The sequence below is a fragment of the Cervus canadensis genome, chromosome 24 (genome assembly GCF_019320065.1).
Source record: "Cervus canadensis isolate Bull #8, Minnesota chromosome 24, ASM1932006v1, whole genome shotgun sequence".
NCBI classification, from domain to species: domain Eukaryota; kingdom Metazoa; phylum Chordata; class Mammalia; order Artiodactyla; family Cervidae; genus Cervus; species Cervus canadensis.
Window position 1 is genome coordinate 9,345,991 of NC_057409.1, and position 25,028 is coordinate 9,371,018.

The 25,028-nt window shown below is 46.8% G+C and overlaps 1 protein-coding gene across 6 annotated transcripts in view; it reads left to right on the forward strand.

Moving 5' to 3' along the window:
• The first annotated feature begins 6,069 nt into the window (after positions 1-6,069).
• ARID1A (AT-rich interaction domain 1A) overlaps positions 6,070-25,028 on the forward strand; it is a 68,743-nt gene continuing 49,784 nt past the window's right edge. For 5 of the 6 annotated variants that reach the window (XM_043444614.1, XM_043444617.1, XM_043444616.1 and 2 more), the window contains exon 1: positions 6,070-7,230. In XM_043444614.1, coding sequence (XP_043300549.1) covers positions 6,085-7,230 — 1,146 coding nt within the window. In that variant the 5' untranslated portion in view covers positions 6,070-6,084. The remainder of the gene's footprint in view (positions 7,231-25,028) is intronic. The other variant, XM_043444615.1, reaches the window with a different exon arrangement.

Below are 25,028 nucleotides of genomic sequence, written 5' to 3' on the forward strand. Positions count from 1 at the left end.
TTGCTAAGTCGTGTCTGACTCTTGCTACCCCATGGACTGTAGCCCACCAGGCTCCTTTGTCCATGGAATTCTCCAGGCAAGAATACTGGAGTGGGTTGCCATTTCCTTCTCCAGTGTTTTAAGTTTTCAAATGGTCTTTTGGGTAGGCTTGATGCAGTGTGTTAGGTTGTTTTACCTTTGTCTCCTGTTCTCTCTGTAGCAAGACTGGAAGAACAGCAACACACTTATACCCAGGCCTCCAGGATTCTCTTCTAAGGGTAAGCCAATTGGAACCAACCTACTGGTCTCCACCCCCTGCCCCTCTGTAGCTTCATTTCAATGTTGTTAAATTTCAGGGCAGAAAGTGATAATTTGGAAAAGTGCCAAAACCGACTGTAATTTTTCCTGGCAGCTTTCCCTTGGTGTCACTGGTAAGTTCTGCATTTCACTGGAGTACCACACCACTACTACTACAATACCCCACAGCAGACTTTCTCAACTGGTCCACTTTCATCTTCGGAAGAAGCCATTTTTCAGTAGGGATAGATGGATTTACACTCTCTTAAAGCTAGTCGGAATGCTTTCCCTTAAGGGCCATTCACTTCCTGCCTTATGCCTTGTAAGTTCCTTTGGCTTTTCCCTGATGCTTACATAAAAAGCCTGGGATGATCATGCTGGAGTGTTCTCTTGAGGTGGCTGTGTTGCACACTTGCTGCTTTAGCCTCCTTTCGTGTTTCACAGGACTGTACGCCCTGCCTCCTTCCATTTTGTCAGTGCTCACTGGGTTTTTCTTTACTTTCCACCTCTCTTCTACAGATTTGTGTTGGAGCAAAAGACTCCATTCCAGATCCATTCCAGAGTTGCTATGAAAAACTTCCCCACTCTCTTTTTTTTCTCCTATCTCAGTAAAATGGCAGTGTAAGAAAGCTCTGTGCAATCAGGGTTGAAATAAATACCCACCTAGAATATTTGATTTTCTTTCTGATATTCTTCTCCACTCTCAACTTTCAAAAATTTCCCTCACAATCACTTTACATGTGTGAAATGTTCTAGACTGGTTTTTAAAGAATAAAGCAGAACAAAAGCAGCCTGTATTGGTTTAATATGGGAAGTCAAAGAAAACAGACTTTTCCTGTTCCTGAGCAATACCTTCTGTATTAAAACTGGTGACCTTATCTTTCTTTGGTAGTGTTGTGAGTGTGTTGTTTGTGTTTAGTTCTCCAAATCTAAAAACAGCTTTGTGTATTAAGTGCTAAATACAAAATTGTCCTGTGTCTTCTTATGGACTATAAAGTGGCTTTCAAACTTCTTTGTAAGTAGGTTTTTCAAATATGCTCTGTCTCTGTGTCAGTTGGTAAATACAAACCTTCAAAGAGGCTCAGCAGAAATGCCCAAATTCCTGATATTTTCAGTGGTTTTATAAAACTCCTGTCTGCAATGGTTTGTCTTACAATATTATTAATACTTTTACACTATCTTCTGCAAAAGAATTGTCAGCAAGCTCACCAATGAGACAGGTGGATAAGGAGAATGTATATATTACAGTGTGAGAGAATTGGTGCCTTTCTCCTTGTTAGATTGACTCTGAGTCCTTGCTTTGTTTGAAATCCACCACAATCCAGATCAGCCTGGACCTTTATCTTACTTTACATTTCAGTTTTGGGGTAATTGATGGTGAGGCTAATTCTTTTTATAGTGGTACAGAAAAAGCAAGTTGACTTATACGTAACGTTTTTTTTTTTTTTTTTGCAGGGCTCCTCTTCTGGTGAAAAAAAAAAAAAGACTCATTGAGAAATTAACATTTCTCCAAATGTGTTCTTTCTTATTCTGAAAGATAAATTCCTTCAAGTTGTTTATTTTAAAACTTTAAAGTGAATGGCAAAAGGATCGAGACAAGCAGTTGTTGAGCCACCACCATGCTTGCTACCTCTGGACTTGCTTCTTTGGAATTCTAGGTGCTGGGCAAGCGCAATTTTACCAGGGTCTGTTGAGAGCGCCACTCGGACTCCGTTCCATTTTTCTCCGTGGCGATCCAGTTCGTATCTTACAGCTCCCGCCTGGAAGCCGGCAATATAATGAATTGCCTTGACTCTTGCTTCAATCCACTTTCCTCGCTTAATATGCAGCCCAAAGTTTTGCAGCTCGCTGTCAGATGGTAGTGCTAGACTTTCACACTGCTCCCAAAGCCTCCGCTGGGGCTGTTTCAGAACACGGAGTTACAAACTTTAAGAAACAGACAGCTCCAGACGGAAATCCACGCCAGGCTTTGAGCTCTGCTTCTGGCTTCCGTCAACTGACATAGTTGCCCTTTTGCTCAAACTCGCAGCTCCAGTTCTCACTCGGGAGAGCTCTGCTGGGTGTCTGCTTGCTTCGCCGCGGCTGAGACGCGTGCAGGGCCACCACCCGGCGCTCCACCCGATTTCCCCGCCAGAACCTAGGCAAACCCTCACTTGGGTCCCTGAACTTAAACGTTTTCCTTCAAAAAAAAAGAAAAAAAAAAGTGGAGAAAAGAGGGAGCCGGGCCCTATCTTTTGTTTATGGAATTTTGTATTTCGGACACTTAGGGGAAGCAAATAGCCAGAAAGGAAAGGCTGTCCACCTTGCAAACGTTTCCATCTCTCAGCAAACCCTCCAGGCCTGGGTTCCACATTTTGCAGTTGACTGCGTGGATTTTAATAGGTTGCTCCCTTACTCTCAGGCCCAATCCATGCACACCATGCAGCCAGATTAAATGAGAGCACATCCTCTGCCATTTTCAGTCGGTTTGTCCTGGCAGCCCTGCCCCCCTTCCTTGGCTGCGGCAGCCGCGGGAGTTAAGGCTGAGCGCAGAAAACTCCGCCTGATCCTCCGGGCCGGAGATCCAGTCCACGTTTGCCAAGTGCCGTGCGGTCGGGGACGGCGATAAGAACTCTCTCGTGAGGGAGCGAGCGAGACTTTAGTCCGGTTTCCATGTCAACGATTCAGTCCATATTTGCCATCAGGCTGTTGGTGGCACTGGAGCTTTCGTGCGGGTAGCGCTGTCCTAGTCCTAGTTCTCCAATCTGCGCCGGGATTCCTGAGCTGCCAGGGTGTGGGGTTAAAAGGCAGGGGCCGTGGGGGAGAAAACTCCACCAACGGGAGGACCCCCAGTCCCAAACCCGGGTCTCGGAGCTCGGGCCAGCCACGTGCCCAGCTCCTCCCCTCCCCCCCTTTCCCGCTGCCATTGCCCCTAGGGAAAGCTGATGGGCCAGTTTCTAAGAAAGTTCCCGTCCACTCGGCTGTCCCTGGGACAGTGATGTGGGCTCTAGAGGTAGCCGTGGAAGAGGATCCTAAAGGATTTGAAATTTAAAAAAAAAAAAAGGTGGGAAAGGAGAAATCCTACATTACCTCCTCCAACCCAAGTGGATAGATTTTTTTGCACTTTATTGCTAGATAAAGATGGTGGCTATTTTCAAAACAGCGTGCCCACGTGTCAGAAAGGGATTTTGTCACTGTCCAAATTTCACAGCCATTGAAGAAGGGGGATCAGGGCTTCCTCTGGGGACAAATTCATTCTGGCTTCCAGATTTTCACTGGGCTCCAGGTTTCTCATTACACTCCAGCTCTGAGGGAAATGGCAGGGTAATTGCATGTAAAAAATTCTTCATTTGTGTGCAGGACTCAGAACTGTTTGCCAGCTCAGAGGCAGTTGATTAAATAGCCAAGCTCCATTTCTGAGGCAGCCTATAATTTGGTTTCTAGGACCTGATGCACCAGGAGAGTTGTTGCCCCTGAGGACTGAATGAAAGGAGGGCACTGGTCCATTCCAGTCAGTTAGATCCTGGTAGGCTGGTTTGGTTCTTGGCTTGAGGGGAAGAAAACACCACTCTTAGAGTCATAAGTTTGTGCCTTTTTAGTGTAAGATGATCTTAGGTTTTCTGGGGGTTAAGAATGAGCTCAGGTTTGGGGAATTATTCAGTGATCAGTGAGTGGCACAGCCAAAAAACTCCAGGGGCCTGCGGAATCTGGAAATTCTAAGGTAATGGTTCTGTGGTCATGAAGTGTCTATTTACAACATTTAAGCAGGGATGAAACCCTGGTGTCTAATGACTAGCTGACCTAGCATCTCTCAAGGCAGCCCTGGGCTTGGTGAGGAGCTGGTATCCCCTCTGGCCTGTGTAGCCTGTCATGTCAGAGTATTCTAAGTCAGTCAGAGGAGGACAAGGCTGCTGCTGAGATGTGGTGGAGCCTGTGAATCTAGAATTTTCTGTGTATACCTCCAGTTCACTCAGCATCTCTTAGAATGTAACAGTAAAATTTAATGATTCCTTACAATGAAGGATAGAAAAACAAATTTAGGTTGCATCTATTTTCTGAGTGAGGTGTTAGACTGCACCTTTTCTCTTTTTAAGGAGAAAATGGTTCCCTCTATTTGGTCATCCCTGTTCGGCAGTGGTTCCTTTGAACACTCAGGTTCCACCAGTCCCTGGAGTCTCTTCTGTGTTCTGTTACAGTCTTACAGGTACTGTCTTTGGAGACTGGGGCCCTTGGTCATTGTGGGCAAAGGTGGGGCTTGTGTCTTCCTGCAAGAAGGCTGTCATATGTCCCCAAAATATCTTCAGGGGTGACCATATCAGTTGAGATAACCAGTTTTGATCTAAGACCCATTCTGATGTTCTGATCCCACTGTTGTATATGGCACCACTTGACATTACCATTATTTCTAATGCTAAGTAGACAGCGGCAGCATTGGGTACTCTACTACTTTTTAAAGTCACCCTCCACTGGCTAAGTGATAGTCCCGTCCCCTACGCTGTCTTATGACTCTGTAAAATGGGGATCAGGGACTTCATGCCCCTAGGGCCTGTGAGGACCGGCTAATGAGGGCAGAGAGTGGGAAAACGGACAGTCTGAAACAATGATCTGTCATTCCATGTAGCTTGCAAAGAGGATACAACGTAAAGTTCAGCTGGGTCTTTGGAGCAGGTCTGCAAAACGCTTTGAAGGAGGAAAAGTGCCGCGGAGATGCTAAGTAGCGGCCAAGAGACCAGGCCCGCTGCCAGGGGGGGTCAGGCCTGGGCCGAGGCGGCCGCGGTCTCGGGCTCAGGCCAATTTTGCAGCCGCGAGTAAAGTTCACGCTGCCCGCGGCGCGGAGGGGACCGACCTGGATAGGGAGGCCAGGAGGGAGGCGGCACGCAGGCTCCGGAGAGGCGCGAGCTCCGGGCCGGGTTTTCCCCGAAGCCTTCGGCGGCGGCGCTGCCGAGCAAGAGCGGCAGAGCGCCTGCCGCCGCCACCGCCGCCGCCGCCGCGGCTGGTTCTCTCCCCTCCTCCTTTGTGAGGGGAAGGGAGCGAGTCCGTTCCACGGCCTGCGCCCCGCTCCGCGCTCCGTTCCGGGTTTGCCAGGCGGCCGCGACGGCGCTGGGTAAAATGGCAGTGCTGAGCCTCGTGTCGGAGTGAGGGGGACTCGGAGGAGAGTGGGGCGCTCTAGCCGCTCAGTCCGGCCGCCCGCCCGCTTGCCCGCCCGCCGCCGCGCAGCAGCCTCGGCCCGGCGCCGCGGCCGGGGAGGGGAGGCAGGGCGCCCGGCCCGGCCCACGCTCCGACTCTGCCTGCCGGCGCCCGGGCTGCTGCCGCGCGCCCTCCAGCCCGCCCGTCCCGGGTCCCCCTCCCCCCGCTCCCTCCCTCCCTCCCCGCCCCCTCCCCCTCGCCTCCCTCCCTCCCCTCCCTCCCTCCCTCCTTTCTCCGGCAGCAGAAAGCGGAGAGTCACAGCGGGGCCAGGCCCTGGGGAGCGGAGCCTCCACCGCCCCCCTCATTCCCAGGCAAGGGCTTGGGGGGGAATGAGCCGGGAGAGCCGGGTCCCGAGCTTACAGAGCCGGGAGCAGCTGAGCCGCCGGCGCCTCGGCCGCCGCCGCCGCCTCCTCCTCCTCCGCCGCCGCCGCCAGCCCGGAGCCTGAGCCGGCGGGGCGGGGGGGAGAGGAGCGAGCGAGCGAGCGAGCGCAGCGCAAAAGCCGCGGAGCCCCGCGAGGCCCGCCCGGGCGGGTGGGGAGGGAAGCCCGGGGGGACTCGGCCCCGGGGCGGGGTGGGGTGGGAGGGGGGTGAGAGAAGACGAGGACAGGGCCGGGTCTCTCCGCGGACGAGACAGCGGGGATCATGGCCGCGCAGGTCGCCCCCGCCGCCGCCAGCAGCCTGGGCAACCCGCCGCCGCCGCCCTCGGAGCTGAAGAAAGCGGAGCAGCAGCAGCAGCAGCAGCGGGAGGAGGCGGGGGGCGAGGCGGCGGCGGCGGTCGCGGCGGAGCGCGGGGAAATGAAGGCAGCCGCCGGGCAGGAAAGCGAGGGCCCCGCCGTGGGGCCGCCGCAGCCACTGGGAAAGGAGCTGCAGGACGGGGCCGAGAGCAATGGGGGTGGCGGCGGCGGCGGAGCCGGCGGGCCCGGCGCGGAGCCGGACCTGAAGAACTCGAACGGGAACGCGGGCCCTAGGCCCGCCCTGAACAATAACCTCACGGAGCCGCCCGGCGGCGGTGGCGGCGGCAGCAGCGACGGGGTGGGGGCGCCTCCTCACTCAGCCGCGGCCGCCTTGCCGCCCCCAGCCTACGGCTTCGGGCAACCCTACGGCCGGAGCCCGTCTGCCGTCGCCGCCGCCGCGGCCGCCGTCTTCCACCAACAACATGGCGGACAACAAAGCCCTGGCCTGGCAGCGCTGCAGAGCGGCGGCGGCGGCGGGGGCCTGGAGCCCTACGCGGGGCCCCAGCAGAACTCGCACGACCACGGCTTCCCCAACCACCAGTACAACTCCTACTACCCCAACCGCAGCGCCTACCCCCCGCCCCCCCAGGCCTACGCGCTGAGCTCCCCGAGAGGTGGCACTCCGGGCTCCGGCGCGGCGGCGGCGGCGGCCGCCGGCTCCAAGCCGCCTCCCTCCTCCAGCGCCTCCGCCTCCTCGTCGTCTTCGTCCTTCGCTCAGCAGCGCTTCGGGGCCATGGGGGGAGGCGGCCCCTCAGCGGCCGCAGGGGGAACCCCCCAGCCCACCGCCACCCCCACCCTCAACCAACTGCTCACGTCGCCCAGCTCGGCCCGGGGCTACCAGGGCTACCCCGGGGGCGACTACGGCGGCGGGCCCCAGGACGGGGGCGCCGGCAAGGGCCCGGCGGACATGGCCTCGCAGTGCTGGGGGGCTGCTGCTGCTGCGGCGGCGGCGGCCGCGGCCGCCTCGGGAGGGGCCCAACAAAGGAGCCACCACGCGCCCATGAGCCCTGGGAGCAGCGGCGGCGGGGGGCAGCCGCTCGCCCGGACCCCGCAGGTAACACGGCTGAGTGGGGTGGGGGGGGAGCTGTGGCGAGTGGGGTGGGGGTGGGGGGTCCTGGGAGTGGGTGGCGGCGGCGGGGAGCGGGCCACGGCCGTGGGCTACCCCCAGTCTGGGGCCCCCACTGCTGGGGAGCTGCCATTGTCTCGCTCTTTCTCTCTTAAAATGGCTGCCTGTCTGCCTTCCTCTCTTTCCCTCCTTCAGGCTTTGTGTGGGGCTTTCCCTGAGGTGTCTGCTCCCCTCCTCCTCCTCCCCTGGTCCCTTCCAGCTCCGGGGGGTCTTCAGAGGGGTGCGGAGCCGGGTGTGCGGGAAAAGGGCCCGGTCCGGGGTGAGGGGGTGTTGGGGGCTCAGGTTAGGGGTGTAGGCAGCGCTCGGAGGTCGGGAGTTGAGTGAACAGTTCTTTGCTCACCTGCCGCTCCTCTCTGCCCTCCCTACCTTCCTCTAGGCCGGTCCCCATCTGTGCTTTCAAGGAGGGGGCCCCTCGGGCTCGGGGGGACCTCGAGGGAGGGCAGGGGCCTGCTTGGGAGCAGCTAGAGGCCGGCTTCGGTTCACCCTGGGCAGCCCGGGTCGTCTCCTGTCTTAGTCTCCGTCGGCCCAGTGGCCTGGGCTTCTCCCTGGAAGTGCTGGTAAACAGCTGAGTGATTGGAGTAGTAAGTGCAGATTGCTTTGGTTTGGGATTTGAATTATGGAGGTAAAATCCTTCTGTCAAAGCCAGGAGACAGTTGGTCTTAGGTTGACATCCTATCTGTGATCTGATTGGCTCCCCATCTCCTGCTCTTGGCCATTTATAATTGCCTCTGATGTAATGGTACAACAATCCTGATGAGCTCATAAACTTTTACACTCTGCTTTTCTGCCAGTGATAACCCAAACCATCGCTGCCACTATCTGCCTTTTATTCCAGAGTTGAAATTGGCTGTGACCTTGAGAAGGGAGGTTTAAGCAGCAATACTGTATCAGCAGGAGCAGAGCCCCAGACAGGCTGCCCTTGTTACATTGTGCCCGGAACAAAAGAGGAGGCAGTGGCATTTTGCTTGTACCTTGGATTTATTTTGCTTGTTATGTTTTATGCAGCCTGAAATAGATTCTGTGTTATCCGAACAGTAGCTGAGTTTTTCTCTACAATGGGTTTGCTGTTTGTTTTGGTTTTGTGACTTTCCTGATGGTATAAATGACTTCTTTGATGGCTCTGAAGATGCGTTTGTCTTGAGTAATTTTGACCCTGTTCGCTTTGCAGAATTGAAATTATTTTACTGAGCTTTTTATTGAGTGGCAAATGTGGGATCTTTATCAGAGGGGGTAAGAGAAAACTTTGAGAACTGGAGGCTTTCTGAGAATTTCACATTTAAGTGTTCTAAGGAAGGCTGGCGACATTCTTTGTTTACATGTTGAATCTTGTTAACACTTTCTTTTGTTAATTAAACTTTGGGAGAGCAGCTCAATTTAAAGGGAAGGACATCTTTCATGATCTTGAGAGGGACTGTTTCTTAAAGGCTTGGTTTGGTGAAATTTATCATTTATTCCTGGAAAAAAAAAAAAAAACCCAGTTTTCTCTTTTGTCATCATTTTACAGCTTTGAAATACAGGTCAGTTTTTTTTTTCCTTTGCATTTTAAGTTCCATTTATTTCTGTCTTCCAAGATAATAAAAATATGACCTGCAGTGATACTTAAGATTTGCTTAGAAATTACAACTTTTAGGTATGTTTCTGTGCATTCTGCTTTATTTTACTCTTCTTCTTTCATCATGTTCTGTCTTCAATGCTTTGGTCAGGAATATTGGATATTCTATGGAGTCATCTTATCTTTTCAAAGCAAGGGAAAAAGGCTCGATCCTTTTTCATGTCTGCCCCTCTCTCAGCAGTACCCAGTTATACCTTTGTCCTGTGAGATCTTGTTCACATTTTGTTCACTTAAGTGGCATAATTATATATATATATATATTCCCTCCCCATCCTAGAACTGCTTTTCCACTGTTACTTGGAGCTGGGATTTTTAAAAGTAGTTGTATCAGATAGCAGGTTTAGAGGTCTGTGCCTTGACTCCATGTCTTCCATGATGTCCTATATCTGGGCAAGAAATAGGGGAATTTTAAATTGGATTCCTAGTGTTTGGAGGATAAATTTTGTTTTAGAACATCCTCTTGTCTCTGGATCATTCTATAGTTTATATCTCTTTCCCCTCATTCCCCGTTTATTTGTGGTGGAGGGGGAAAGAGGGCTGAGAAATTTGCCTTTCTTAAACCATTGGAGGAAAAATTTGGGGTAAGTCAAGGCTCATTTAAAAACAAAAATCACCTTGAATTCTTTAAGTTTGGGGATATTCAGGCAATTTTTTTTTTTAATTAATGTTTACTGTATAGCATTTTCTGCTTTTCAGTCATTAAACAAATATTTGAGCATTCTCTATGTACTTGGTACTATGTTCTATGCTGGGTAAAAGGTGGGAAAGTAGATACAGTCCTTGTTTAGAAGCTTGTCTATGCTGCCTTTGGGCAAATTTTCTGACTCCCTTTTAACATTACCAGGCTTAGCACTTCACACAACATAGATTCCTGTTGGATTTCAGTTCATTTGCCTATTCCCCTGAGACCCACAGCCATGGGCTGGAGAGCATTCACTCTTAGGAGAGACGGTGCAACTTCCAGTTTTGTAGATTGCTTCAGATATGTCATCTAGATGAAGGTTGTAGGTGGATAGATTTCGTACTGAATTCCTTTTTGCTACTTAAGGATAAATTTCTTGTCAGACCATGATGGCCTATTCTTAACATTCTTAATTAATAAGATATTGCTCTGTTCTTTTCTTTCCCTCATTCTTGAATTAACAGTGTTTTGTAGATACTTGATTAACACATCTAAGATAGTAATGCTCTCCTTTGACTCTGCCTTTATGAAAGAAAGATAAGTGTGCATATTGTGGCTATGTCTTTTTTACAGGAGCTGGAAAGATCCCAGCAAACCAACTTTTCCTTTATGCCCTTCCATAAGTAAAATTGTATCTCAAAGAGTTGTATCCTGCTAGTAATGAAATACTTTTCAGTCACCTATGTGACTGAACATCACTTAAAGCTTTTTACTTGGGATGCTTTTAGCTATAGTACCTTGAGAGTAGTACCAGCTCATCAAAGTAAAAAAAAAATCCAATAGAATATGTAATCCAGGATCAAAGTGAATTTGATTGTGGAAGCTTGGCTGTTAGTTCCTGCTATGGAAATATCAAATGATACTTCCGACTCCTGGGAAACAAACACAGGAATCCTAGGCTTATTATGGGAATGCCTACTGGCAGAAATTCTGGGCTGGCTGAAACACAGGACTCTTGGAGCTCTCTCAAGTAGGAGGGATCAGGGTAACCACATTGAGACAGCACTTAGTTGTAGGGGCATGTGTCTCTGCTCTCCACGAGAGAACTGGGGGTGATGAAGTGGGGTTGATGGTGAGAGAAGAGAGAAAGCTGTCAGGACCAAGGCTGGCTTCTTTGTATTGGGCCCTGTGGGGACTTTTTAAGGTTCCTTCCTTTGTGTGTGACACAGAGTTACCATGACAAGTGGCACCTGCTGTAACAAGATGTCCTGGATTGCATTAAACATTCATATGTTAGATTAACTCCTGTAGGGTGTGATGTCTCTAGCAGGCCTTTTACAAAGTTAGTGAACCTTTTTTGAAATGTGGGAATCAGCTAACAAAGTACTGGTCAGGGGCTTTTCCCATCCCCGTCCCTCAAAAAGTTGTATTGATTGGCTACAAATCCCAAAATTCTAGAAGGATCTGAAGCATGCAAATACGGTATTCAGAATAAATTGGCACTGAACAGTTCTTTTCTGCCAGTGAGCTGGAGTGATACCTCGATTTCTGATATGGAGTCCTAAATTCCCTTTGCTTTTTATCTCTTGAGTTTTTCCCTGGTTAGATTGGTCATTATCATTACCGTTGTACATCGAATTGCGTGTGGTGCAGTAGTGAGGGGTCATGAGCAGAGGACTCGGGAAGAGGAGCTTTGGCTCCATATGCAGCTCTGGATTAAGCTGTGTGACTTTGGGCAGGGCATTTGCCTTCTCTGTTTCATTTTCTCTCCCTCCAGACTGCATGACCTTCCTCTCTGATGCTACGGATCTGTCTGTGCTTCCATACCTGGCTTGTTAGGAGGGCAGCCTCTCCCTGTACCTTTTTTGATAGGGATCTGGAGACCATCTTTCTTCCCCTGGGCTCATGGAACTCGAGGCTGTTTTCTCTTCAGGATTTACAAAATCAAGCTCTAAATAGTTGGGTACCACTGTGTCTGTGGCCCTTCGAAGAAAAGGCCCTGTCAGACTCCTTTGCTTTGAGACTGTTAATCTGTTTGTTATTAGTCATTCTACCTGGCTTGTGATATTAAAACACTAAGTAGTAATTGAAAAAATTAGGCAGACTTCATTAAAGCAAGACTTGAAAAATAGTTCTTTCAGAATCTCCATGAGAGGATTTTAGAGGTAGATTAGGGAAGGGGTGAGGAGTGGATGTTCATAAATTGAATGTTAACACCGTTTCTTTTCCGGGGCAGGGTAGGAAGGTGGGGAGAGGTAGCATTAAGCTCTCCAGCTTCTTCGGGTGTTTGGGCAGGTCTAGGTCTGGTTTGGGCAGTTGGTTGTAATCTGAGTGCCTGAACTTGCCCTGTAAGTTTTGCTGAGAGAGGAGTAAAAGTTCCTGAGACAGGAACAGGAAAAGCTTAAGTGTTTCAGGGTCAACTTCGTAGGTGTATTGCTTTTTCTCATACCCCTGGTTTTGTTGTTGTTGTTAAACTATGTGGTATGGTTTGCAATTGGTCCTGCATATGCTGTTCTTTCAGGTGTTCTCCAGTGCCCCTGAATTTCCAGTCTTTCTCTTCTTGGTTTAGTGGTTAAGAAGTGTAATTTAGGCATCTTGGAGGGGTGCTAGAAGGAAGCTTCCCTTTATGAATGAGGGAAAGGTGTTTGAGAATTCTCTGCTTGACACAGCAGCTTCTTCTCTCTGAAGGAACCAAATGTTTCAGAGCTTTGTGTAAATACTTGCTGAGCTGTCAATATGTACCCAGGAGGTTTCTGTAGTAAGATGTAAACGGCTCTATAGAATGTTTGACAGGCAAATTAATAAACAGTTTTCAAGCAAAGATAATGCTAGTTTCTTTTCACGTGGTGGAATAAAATAACATTGAAGAAAAAGACCTGGGGATAGGGAAGAGAGAGTGATGTGGGGGGTGGGGGGTGGGGGTGGAGGTGAGGGCAGGGAGCGTGGAGATAAGAGATCATCTAGAAGAATTTGAAGTGAAAAGATGATGCCATGGAAGAGAAGCCTTCCTTGTCCTGGCTCCGTGCTAAGTTCAGGACACGTGGAACCCTGTTTAAAATCGATTGCAGTTTCAGAGTGAAAATAAACAGAAGTTTGGAAAGAAGGACCTAAGTTTCAGTCAGTGAATTAAGTGTGCTTCTAACGCTTTGTTTATGAGACTGTGAGTTTTAAATTTAAAGCCTTATTCTTTCAGAAAGGTTTTGTAGTTTGGTGAGATGTTTTTAGGGTTGGGGTTTGCGTTTTTAGAATACTATAAAGAGAAAAAAAGATACTACAACTTCAGTGTTGTCTGTCCCAAGCCTCTATTGTGCTTTGGCTCTCAGGATTATAAGCCCACTCCAAGGGCTGGTTTTATTTATGTAGTTTTTACTGGACTCCTGTGCATCGCTTGTTTTTATATGAAAATTAATACCCAAGGTTTCAGTACAGTGTTTGGGGACTCACCAAATCCTGCCTGAAGGGTTATGTGGGTAGATTCAGTTTTTGTTTTTAAAATTGCCGTTTTAGGATTAAACACGTTTCTGGGTTCTTTTAGTGAAACATCCTTTTTATGGAGGAGGAGGTATTTTAGAATTGTTTGAACTGTCTTCTGATCGTACTCTCCCTTGGTGGTCTTGTGAGATGACTGGATTTACTTTCTCAAAGTCCCTTTTCAAACATAATCCACTAACTCTTGACACCAGTTTTCTTCGCAAGAACTGTTTTTTAGACCAGATTCCTGGAAGTGCCTTTTTGACTCAGCATAGTATCGATAGTGGGGAGTATGAATGTAATTATGGCTCTGACCATAATTTTTAGTTAGGTTCAGCTCACTTACCAAAGACTATCAGCTTGTTTTAAAACAAGATACAAAAACTTGGGTTGACACTGACATTGATTATCCAGGCCTTTCCCAGTATGGTGGTAGGGAGGGTATTGGAACTTCAGGTTTGTTGCTGAGAGCCGGAGTTTCAGATGAGAGTGGGAAGTAGCTCTGTGTGAACATACCTACTAGATACTAGGGAGGGACTTGAGAGATAGAGGTAATATCTGCTTCAGAGGAATTTAGTTTTCTTGGGAAGCATGCTTATGTGCACACATTTGGAAAACTTGCAGAGCCAGGTTTTATAAATGGACGTGGACCAAGCTAAGTGTATGTATGGCCTGAAGGGATCTGGGAATAAGGAGTGGTCAGATTTGGGCAGGGTAAACCTGGGACAACTTTTCAGAGGCAGTGATTTGTGAAGTTAAATGTCCAAAAGGGAAAGTTACTAATTTGCTTTTTCATAGTGCTACTCTGGGTTTCACGGGCTTTGCAGAATCCAAATTACACATCCATCCCCAGACCTGTAGTTGTCTCATTCTGGTGACTTTGGGAATTTGGACTGTAACCAATTCCATGAAAGAGAGTGGTTTCAGGGTCTTAGTGGTTCCTGTGGTTACGTGGGGCCTTTAGTACAACCTGCCAAGTTCTTGGCCAGTTCAGGGCCTCTTTTGTAGTAATTTTGGGTTTGGAAGGTTGTGTCACCTTCAGAGTTGTGTGCCCTGGACGCTTCAGTGTCAGTGGTTCAACTTTGGTTAGAGAGCCTGAGTTTTTTCTTTTTTGGCAGAGTTAACTGACCTTTCTTAAAACAGAAGCCCTGAGGTACCTGTCTGGATCTTAGACTGCTGCTGTTTCTGAAGATTTGGGAGCCATGATCAAGCTGAGTTGTTTGGATCAGACCTTATATTGCGGGATGTTGGGCATATGCAGTTTGCCCATCTGTTCACAGAAATGGCCTTTAATATTGTTTTTGACTAGACTGACTGTGGCCAAGAAGCTCCTAAAAGCTGCAAACACATGCGTATTCCTTATAGGAGCCTCTTTAATGTAGTGATTTTGGTTTCTCTTTACCTGCTGGTCCCTGTGTGATTGGATCACAAGCAGTTTGGGGCACTTCTCAAAGGGCTCTAAGTGATGCTTAACAGATAAAGGCGCTTGGAGGGTCCAGTGCCCTCCACCTAGAGGAGGAGGGTGGGTTACGCCGTTCCCGTGTAAAGGTGTATGGAGTTTTGAATACAGATTCTAGTTTGGAAATATCTCTCGCACCACCTTTTCCGGGCCATTCTGGCATTTTGCAAAAGTGAGTTTCCAGCCACTCGGAAGTGGGCACAGTGGTTCAGCAGCAGGTTTATAGGGGCTGAGATGAACTCCTCAGTCAATCTAGGTTTTAGAAGAATCCAAGTTTGGGTGAATGTTGACTTAACTGTCATGAGTATTCTTCCCTGAACTCACTCTTCTCCCTGTTTAAGTGGATGCCATTAGTTTTATTGAATTTGAAGGGACACCTGAGTGAACTTTTGTTTATTTTTGTTAGTCATTTGTGCATACTAGAAGATGGTCTTGGGACAGGTTGAATCTTTATTTCCCAGTGGCATCTGCATTTTCTAAGGGTGGACTGCAGTGGGAAGAAGTCTGATGCCAAGAATGCATTCCAACATGCAGCCGAGTAGGAAATTTGATCCCTGAAATGTTGACTTAGTGTTGGTTATGGTACATGTTAGAAATCACTCAGTAATCCGGGACAGGTTTCTGTCGCCCTCCAGGAAGTGAATGTTGATATGAAATACTAAGGGGCTTTTGGGCGCTGGGCTATGTGCTCTTCAGGCCCAGAGTTGCTGCTTGGATATGAAGAGGAAATGTGCCATGTGCTTTTTTCCCCCCTTTTTTGCATTTGGGCTTCCTTATGGCTTCATAGCTTCTGGGTTCCCAAGTCTGCAGTGTTAGATATTAGACTTCCTCTTCCCTTGGCACTGGCGCATTCATGATTTTTTTGTGGCTCATCACCAGCAGCCAAGAATTTTGTATGCGTTTCCCTCTTCAACTTGTTAGCTTTCAGCTTGCTTGTTTATAGACATCTCTGTTAAAAGGAACTCCCCCTTCGAGATCTAGCACCAGCATGACAGCAGCAGGGGAGATCAGGGACTGGTGTGATACCAGTCATTTGAAAACCCATTTGCTGTGTGCTGAGTGTTTTTTATTTTGCCTCCTGTTTTCCTTGAGGTCACAACTTGCATGAGTGCATCTGGATCCAGCTGTTTATTCTCAACTGACTGGTGCCTGGTGTACTTTGACTTTAAGAAGAGTGTGAGTTCAGCCACGTGGTAGAGGATTAAAGGCTACAGCGTGCTGGGTGCTTCCTTTTAGAGGAAACAGATATGTCTTTGGGCTCTTCTTGCCCAGTGATTTCCCCTGTCTCTTGGGTAGACCTTATTACTGCTTTCTGCTGTTCTTAAAGAAGTCACCTGAGCAGAAATGCTGGAAATAGGTTCCTGTTTGTTACTACATCTTCTCTGGTGAGTACAGATGGCATTCTCTCTTGCATTTTGGACAGGATTCTGTTCTGGCCACAAACTGATGGAGTTTCATTAGCATTAGCCTGCCTTTTGTTTCTAGACTTCTAACTTTTTTATTTGTTTAGGAATCTGGGCTGCCAAAGATATTATAAAAGATTTGGGGATCAGTTCTATAGGTAATGTGTCCACAACTTTGTCCTGGGCCAGGGATAGGCCAGGGACCTCACTGAGGTCCCTGTTTTCAACTGATGGCATGTCAGAGGTGACCATTAATGACAATTACTGTGTATTTGAGTACTTACTATGTGCCAAGAGCTATGCTTGTGTCTCTCCATGAATTTCTGCATTTAATCTTCAAAACCCTGAGAGGCGGGTTCTAGTGTTAACTCCTCCCACTTTACAGGCAAGAAAGTAGAGTAAGAATGAGAAATTTGCCCTAGGGCAAAAAAACTAGTAAAAGGTAGATTTGAATCTAGGTTTGTCTGATTCTCCAGAGCTATCTAACATTATAAAATACTAAGTTTGCTTATCCAAAATAAATTATTCAAGCACTGGAGCTTGTTGGAACATTATTTTTGCAGTAGTCTAGAACTCTTAAATGGGGTGAAAGACTGAAAAGCCTTTAGTTACAGTTGACATTATGCCAAGATTTCTGTCCCATCCATCTCTTCCATTTAGATTTTTATTTAGGTTTCTGATGAATGGCTGTATGATACCAGTGGTAAGAATTGGCAGCATTTGGTCCTGAGGCCCTGTTCTCTTTGACAGTGGGGGTGGAGGTAGGATTCAGACTCAAAGATAGAACCCTTCACTTTGATCTAAGTGAACAAAACTTGCATTATGAACATATTTGCCGAGTGATTTTACTTTCTAGAAGTTGGAGCACTCACTGGAGAGATGAAGATTTTTGTCTTAATTTTCCACTTCAAGAGAGTGAACGCATAAAGGTTAAGTGCCTCACACAGTTTCATGTTAGAGTCAGTTCTGAAATTGAGGTTTAAAGTTACCTTAGGCTGTGTGACTTTACGCAAGTCACTTAACTTCTCTGAATCTGTATCCTCAACTGTGTAAGGAGGAAAACTACCTACCTTGCAACTGTAGTCAATGTTAAATAACATATGAAAGTGTTATTTTTTATCAACTGAAATTCAAACCCAACTCCTAGTTGGTAGAGGCCTCTGCTTGAGAAAGGGATAGAATTGAGTGCTTAAACACAGCGTTAGTCTTTGCTGAATTCAAAGCTGTCCCGTAGTATTTAGCTACATCTGAGTTGTATCAATGCTAAAACAACAAAACCCCAACAGATTTTGTTAAGCATCTGCTCTAGTTTGAGAGGTGCATTTAGTGCAGTGGTTCTCAGTGTCATCCCTAACCATTCGTCATCACCCAGCACTACCTGGGTCCTGTTTAGAAGTGCAAAGACTCATCCAGACCTGCTGAATCTGAAGCTGTGGCAGTGTGTTTCAATAAGACCTTCAGGCCACTGCAGTGCACACTGAAGCTTGAGAACTACTGGATTTATGCTCATCTAGGCTACAGAGTATATCTGAATTACCTGAGGGGCTTCTTCCAGATTGCACCAAAGGCTAAAATGTTTCAGATGTAACTGCCCTCACATTATGTTCAAAGTATGTTACTGGTTAGAGAAAAGTTTAAAAGTGCTTGGAGTTGGGGGAGAAGAAAGGAAATACTTCTTTTTAAAGAAAATACTTTTGATATACATAGTATATTTTCTACTATGCAATAATGACAAACTCTGTTTATAGGACCTGGAGACTCCTTGCCTTCCATTTCTTTCTCTTCTAACTCTTTGGTGGCATAGCATGAGGATAATCTGAACCTGTGGTCTGGTTGTTTGATGAAGGTGGAAAAGCTCATTTTAGGATGGTGACCTATGATGGTCTCCAAGTATGACCAGTTAAGGAAATTGCCTGAAAACTGATTCTTAAAATGCTACTCAGAGGCTAGTATGGGAGCCTTAATTAAATGCTGTGATATCCTTTCAGCTTGTTGATGGCCAGCTGATCTGAGAATCTGGTGGTCTCTGAGTAGATCGTTCTTAATAACGTCCCTCTGTCTCTCATCCCCGCCCCATTGCCCCAGTAGCCATCTTGCATTTTGTTGTTTTTCCTTTCCTTGTGTCACTTGTCGTGAAGTCCTAGTAAATAAACCCTCTAAGAAGACTCCTGACAAGTTACCCCGTCTCTGAAGTGGATGAGGTCTCTTTGAGTAATGGACATTTGAGCCAAGACCTGTCCCTTGTTGTATGTCTTAAGGATTGTGGTTGGCACAGAAATGGAGGTGACAGAAATGGTCAGACAATAAACATTAGTAATGGAAAGACCAAGTGGAGAACCAGTGTTCTAGTTCATGTGGGCTTTCTGAAAACCTTATGTGGTTTCTGAATCCTTCCCATTAAAAATAAGTTTCCTGTACCAGACCGCTTGTCCCTCCTGCCTGAGTAGGGAAACTGGGATCGCTGTGACCGGGCTGCGATGAAGGCAGAGGCTTCCAGGAGGCAGTATGTTGGCAGTTTGATCTGTGAGTTGATATTTGTATGGACAGATGAATACTCTGGTAGGGAGTCATGTGCTCTGTGTGTGTTTCTGTGTTCTAGATTCACTGTCATCCCTCTGCCATTTAGCTTTATTTTCTCTCTGTTCTTGCTTTTTCATTCTCTCCTTTGGTGTCTAACTCTGTTAGTAGAATGCAGAGCACATGGAGACATCAGTAACTTTAACACATCAGAGCTGGTAAAACGTCTTAAAAGAACTGGAGAGGCAATTTATACCACTTTCAGGTCAACATCGTTTCAGTGAAGATTCCTGGTATCTGCTCACCCCTGTTGGAATGGCCTGGCTAACTAGAGGCAGGACGTGCCTTTGTCTAATTAAGTAATAAACCAGAGTTCCCTAGGTGATCTCTGCCTCTTCTCCTTTCCCACTTTATTTCCTTTGGTCTGGAGATTGTTTCTCAGCCCTCCTTAGTCTGTTTTGGGGGTTCTGTTGGTCTAGGACAGATTTGTAGCATTCTTGTTTTTCTTTCTAGTCTGTGATTTCAGTCTTCTGCTTTCCCAGTGCAGCTTTGAATTGGCTTCTTTAAAACCCCTACATAAAACCTCAAGTGACCAATATGTGGTCTCATTATGGTATTTTGGGTTAAAATAAAATGAGATTGAGATAGCTGTGTTCACCCACCCAGACACATTTACCAAAGGGAAATTCGGTGTGCCTTGAATAAGACAGTCTCAAAAGAGTCTGTGAGCCAAAACAGACTAGGGGGTGGGGGTACGGATAAATATTAGCTAGATTTCCATAGCTTAGCATGCCAAATATCCATCCCAATTTGATTATACTGGCCAGAGATAGCAAGAAAGACAGCTGGTATCTTTGGTCTGTTCTCATGTATTTCTGGTATAAATGATGATGAAGCAAGGCTTTTCTGTACACATTTGTGTGGACAGTGGTGTAGAGGAGGTTGGTACCCAGGTACATTTGGAGCTCAGAAGAGAGAGAATTGGAGAATCTATAGGAAGGACTCTATGGCTTTTCATTTGGGGAACTAATGACCTTTTTTAAAAAGTCTGATTTGGAAGCATCTCAGAGGATGAGATGGCTGGATGGCATCACTGATGCAATGGACATGAACTTGGGCAAACTTTGGGAGATGGTGAGGGACAGGGACAGGGACTGGCGTGCTGCAGTCCATGGGGTTGCAAAGTGTCGGACACGACTGGGCGACTAAACAACAGCATAATCTTAGTAATGTTGGCTGTTCCTTCAGCCATTCTTTAACCAGTTTTATTGTATCTGTTATAGCCCCAGTGGACTTAGGGGGACCAAGGGAAAGGCTGGCATTTTTGGAGAGTGGTCAAAGGCAGCCCTGGGAATTAATGAAATAGTGATATGGCTGCCTTTTCTCAGTATCTTTATCGAAAATATAGTACTTGTTTGGATTGATGACAGTCAAAGCATGATGACAAACAGAGTCCCCTACTGCATGTAAGTCACACTCCTACAGCTAAGTGATGTATCGCAGATACCTTTTTTAGTAAAGGAAAAACTGGCAGAATGTAGAACTGTGCACTCAGAGAAGTTTGGGATCTCTTTATATGACCCACGCCGGATCAGTCCAACTTTGGAGACAAAAAGGAATGGGGGCCAGGGAGAGGGGAAGAGAGCTTTTTAAAAGAGAAGGCAAGGAGGCCTTAAAGTTTCTTGGTTAAGAGCAGTTTTTGCCTTTTTTCTTTGTTTTTGAGCAGTTACCCGCGGAGCAATTTAATGCATGGAAGAAAGAGTAGTATTTTAGAAACCAGGTTAAAAGAACTTGGTGTGATTTAGAAGTGTTGTCCTTACTGAAAAGTTGATAGTTACTCTCCTGGGTAAAGCTCTGTCTGTAAGGTTATGTGACCCTTGTTTCTCCAGGTATCCCTTAAGTGTACCGGATCAATTCATGATGAATGACAAATAGGTAGGGAAGAAAATATCTTAAAAAATTTCTCCTCTTGTTTGGGCTTGTGGTCCATCCACACTAAGGTCCTTTCCTGAGTAGAAGCACCAAGGGATGGCTTGCAGGAGGAAATACATTTTTTCTGATGTCAACCCATAACACTTAGTGCGGGTAGCAAGATCTGTACATTAAGTTTTTAATTATTAAGCATGTACTAGGGATTCAGTACACCAATCTGTCTTCCTTGTATATCATCAAGATTTCTTAGGCTTTGATCATGCTTCATTTCTCAAGAATTTTCAGGATAAGAACTTTTTTTTAGCTCATTTAATGGTCCAGTCCTGTTACTGAAATATTGTCTAATTTAAAGCATTCGATAGTTGGGACTTGCCCAGTGTAAGAAGTCTTGTAGCAAAACTTTTTTTGAAAAACCTGTATCTACCTGCCATTCGGCAGTTGCTTACAGTAATGCAGCAAATATTTAATGAGCTTCTACAGTGTATCAGGCACCAGGATTCTAATGCCACGGAGTACTTTCTAGTAGGAAAAGATGTATATATATAAATAACCACAAATAACTATATAATTGTGATTAACACACTGGGAAAGTACCACCTTCAATAAATTATCTTCCAGCTATTTCATAAAGTAAATATTTAATTTATGATTATCTTGGCTAGTGGGTGACTTTGTACTTGGGATGGGTACCAGTCAGTTCTGATTCCCTTTCCCTCCACTGCTCCCGAGTCAAGTGTTACAGGAAATTCTCCATCTCAGATTCAGCTTGTAATGGGCTAGAGTCCATTGTTTCTGAGAGGCTCTTCTTTGTGTGGCGATACATTGCAGGACATTTGGCATCCTGCTCCCCAGGTAACAAATGCCAGTAACACTACAGAACCGCTGTGATAACCAAAAAGGCCACTTTTCATACATTTGTTTCCAAACACTTCTCAGGGGCTCAGCTGGTTGAAAACTGCTGGACTTTACTGTCAGGATTCTTGGAAGGAGCTATTGAGCAAATTCCTTGGGAAGAACACACTGAAAGTAGGCGGAGCTTGGGAACTGGACTGGCCAACCCTCTGGTGTCCGGCTTGTGTGCTTCTGTTTTTTAAGTAGGTATTTTGAAACCGCTTTCAGCTCCATTCTGCTTTTTCTCCTGTTGAAGGTGTAGAGAGGGAAGTAATTTGTTAACTTCTAGTTGACCACTTTGGGTTTCTGGTCTTGAGTGTGTGGGACCGGACCTTAACTATTCTGGTTTCTAAGCTTTATTGCTAGAAATTTGGGATTTGTGTAGGATGATAATAGCTAATTTTAAGTTCTGGAGGATAGAGCAATCATTTAAACACAGACACATGCTTTGTATTCTATTTTGTAGCTTATACTAGTCTCGGTTATAGACATTAAACAAGATAAATAAGTAAACTTTAGCATATAGTATGCTTAGTGATATGTGCTCAGGAGCAAAGTTAATCAGGGGTCAGCTGCGAGAAGTGTGCTGGATTGAAATTTTAAATAGATGCATCAGGGGAGGTCAGTTTGAAGTGATATTTTACATGAGAGCGCTCACGTAATACCTGGAAGGAGAAAGAGTATTCCAGGTGGAGAGATCAGTGAGTACAAAGACTGAGGCTGGAGCATGTCCAGCTGGTTTAAAGAACAGTGTCTTGTGTTGTTTTGTTTTAATGTATTAACTTATTTCATTCAACCCTGAGGGTGCTACCACTGTCATCTCTATTCTGTTGACGTAGAAACTGAAGGACAGAGAAGTTGGAGGCAGAGCTCTTAGGACTGACCATGTTTAGCCAAAGCATTTCCTCTCGACATGAACGCTGGTAGGAATTGCCAGGACCTACAGAGTCCCACCTTCTCTTTCACAGTCTCCTTTCTTTTCCTTTTAAAGTGGGTAAGTGTGTTTTACATACAGGTGTCTTATGTTCCTTCCCAGAGCTTATGTTCTACTCTAGGGTATAGACAGTGAACAGGATAAATAAATAAAGCTTATAGTAATTATTAGTAATAGGTGCTTAGGTGGACAAGACAGTCAGGGATTGAGTATAAGAATTTGGGGAAATCTTCGCTTTGAGAGTGCTGCTTACTTGGGAATCTGAGTTCCATTCCTGGTTTTGCTCTATTGGCCGGGCACTGCCCTCTTCAGACCATTGTTTGGTTAAGGAAACCAAACGTGCATCTGAGTTCTCGAGTCGCTCTGTGCTGGAGATGGGAGGAGATTTGGAGGGAGGCCATGGAGCCCAAATGCTCCCAGACTGGACCTGAGAATCGCCTGAGGAGATTCCTGGCCCTATCCCAGAGCTGCTGATTCAGAATCTGGAGGGCAGGATTCTAGTATGTAGTTGAGGAGGTTAAGGTACAACCTGGTTAGTACCTGCCCCTGTGTCCCCAGCTGGTCAGAGAGCTGGGATGGAAACCCAGTCGTTCTCTCAGTCTGGTGTACTCTTTTCACCATTTCATTCTTGTTTAGTTACTGTCTTGGGGCCTTGTGCGCCTACATGCTCAGTCGCGTCTGACTCTTTGTGACCCTATGGATTGTAGCCCACCAGGCTCTTCTGTCCATGGGATTTTCCAGGCGAGGACACTGGAGTGGGTTGCCATTTCCTCCTCCCAGGGATCTTCCCAACCCAACCCAGGGATCAGACTCGTAACTCCTGTGTCTCTTGCATTGGAGGTGGATTCTTTACCACTGAGCCGTCAGGGAAGTCTTGTCTTGAGGCCTCACTGTTTTATATATTTTATCCCTATGTTTTAATAGTACCTTTCTCAAGAAGATGTGTGTCTTTCATAGAGGTTTTTCTTTCATTGGAAATTGGGAGAACTTGGTTTGGTAAGTTTGGTCTTTCAAAAAAGTGATCATCATTTTTGGAAGACCACTTTCTCTGTAAAAGGTGGCTAATGAAAGTGCTCTGAATGAGAAGAACTTTATCATTTGTTGGGGAATTTATTACTTTGATGCTCTAGCTGCTTTATTTGAAGGCCCTTTCAGAAACCAACGAAGAAATAAAGATGTATCAGACACCTGGTTGTGGTTTTTCTGTCATATGCCTCTTTTGGATGGACAGCTGTGAGGTGGTTATTACAGTTGGCTCTCATAATCTGAAGATTCAATGACTTTCCCCCTCTGGTCTCTTTTTTCTACCTTTAGTGAGTTTTTTTTCTCCCCTGATCTTCTGGTTTGGAAGGATGGAGCTCAATAGCCTAAATACCTCTGAGCCTGGACAAGCCAGGCATCCTTTCTTGTTCTCTGTCACTTTCGAGACAGTGTGGATTGGAAGGTCCTGAGTCTGTTTTCTGGTTGCAGCCCCTCCTAGGGGTTCCATGAGGTTGATGCTTCAGGCGATGTCTTTGAAATGAGCTCTTACTTAAGGCTGCAAAGAGGAATGTGCCCTGATCTTCAGGAATCACTTCAGTAAACAGAATGGGGGTAGGTAGAACTTTTCATTGACTTTGGATTTTTGTGAACACATACAGAACTTTGAAAGAATTTTTTTTTTTAAACTGTCTCTTTGGAGTGGTAGTTGTAAACTAGTGTAGGTAATTCCTCTTTCACCACAGGCGTATGACCAGTTTGTTGAGAACTTGAATGAACTAGAACTAAAATGAAAGAATTTTCAGTCTCTTGTGAAGTAGAAAAATGGGGTGTGATTCTCAGGTTATGAATGATAAGACATATAGGCTGAGTGGGTTGATTTCCTGGGTCAGGTATGGGTAGATTTGATGAGAGGTTTTCATTATCAATTTAGATTCAGGAAATCATCAGTGAATGCCTCTGGTGAGACCAGATAGGAAGTAAAGAATCTCTTACTGCCTTGGGTCACATTATCGGTGGGGAAATGACTGCTTAACTGCAAGACAAAACGAAAAGGAAGGAATCTCCTTATTGTCAGAGACAGGATCTGGGGTGGAACTAAATAAGCAGGTTTCTGGGCAATTTATCTGTGATGGGGGTTGGGCTCCTAGACCAGTCCTCAAAGCCTTGAAGTGTGCTGGAGGAGTGAGAGAAGAGTGGGTGAGGATACAGATGTCTGTGTGGCCGGGGAGGGGAGCACAACGAGAGTGATTTATGCTGGTCAGCTCGTGTGGCTCGGGGTGCAAAGGGCGGGTCTGTTTATGGAAGTCTGCTCTGTCCTTCCTTAGATCTGAGTGGGACCACGTGGAGCTTGCGGGGAAGCCGAGAGCCCTTAACTTTTTTTACTTGTCCCTGCCTGGAATGCAGCTCAGTAGGGGAGGGTCCCACACGGGAACTGGATCAACAGCTGCCGCCCGTCCCTATAATCACAGGAAGCTGAGGCCGGGTGCCTTTGTATGGGAGCTCCGCAGCCAGACAATAGTTTGTGCTGGCGGGGCCATGTGGCGCGTCACGTGACCTGGGGCTGTTTTCTGCCGGGGTCCTTACCCATCTGTTCTCTCGGCTCTTTCTGGGTTATCAGGCGCCAGTCCAAGTCCTCCCAGGCAGCCAGCTTCATGGCCAGAGATTACGAGCACTAACCTTCCTGGCAGGGGCGGTATGGCTTCGCGTTTATGCAGATTAGCCATGTGTTTCTCACTTCAAGGCGTTCCACAGGAAAAGCCTTTTCCTGTGTTTGGCTCTCAGTGGGCGGTTCCCAGCTTACTGTACTGGGACTCGGCGAGCAGCAGGCGTGCACGCGAGGGATCACAGTACACTGGCCCCCTCCCATTCCACCTCCAGTGCTACGTCACCACAACACCACCGCT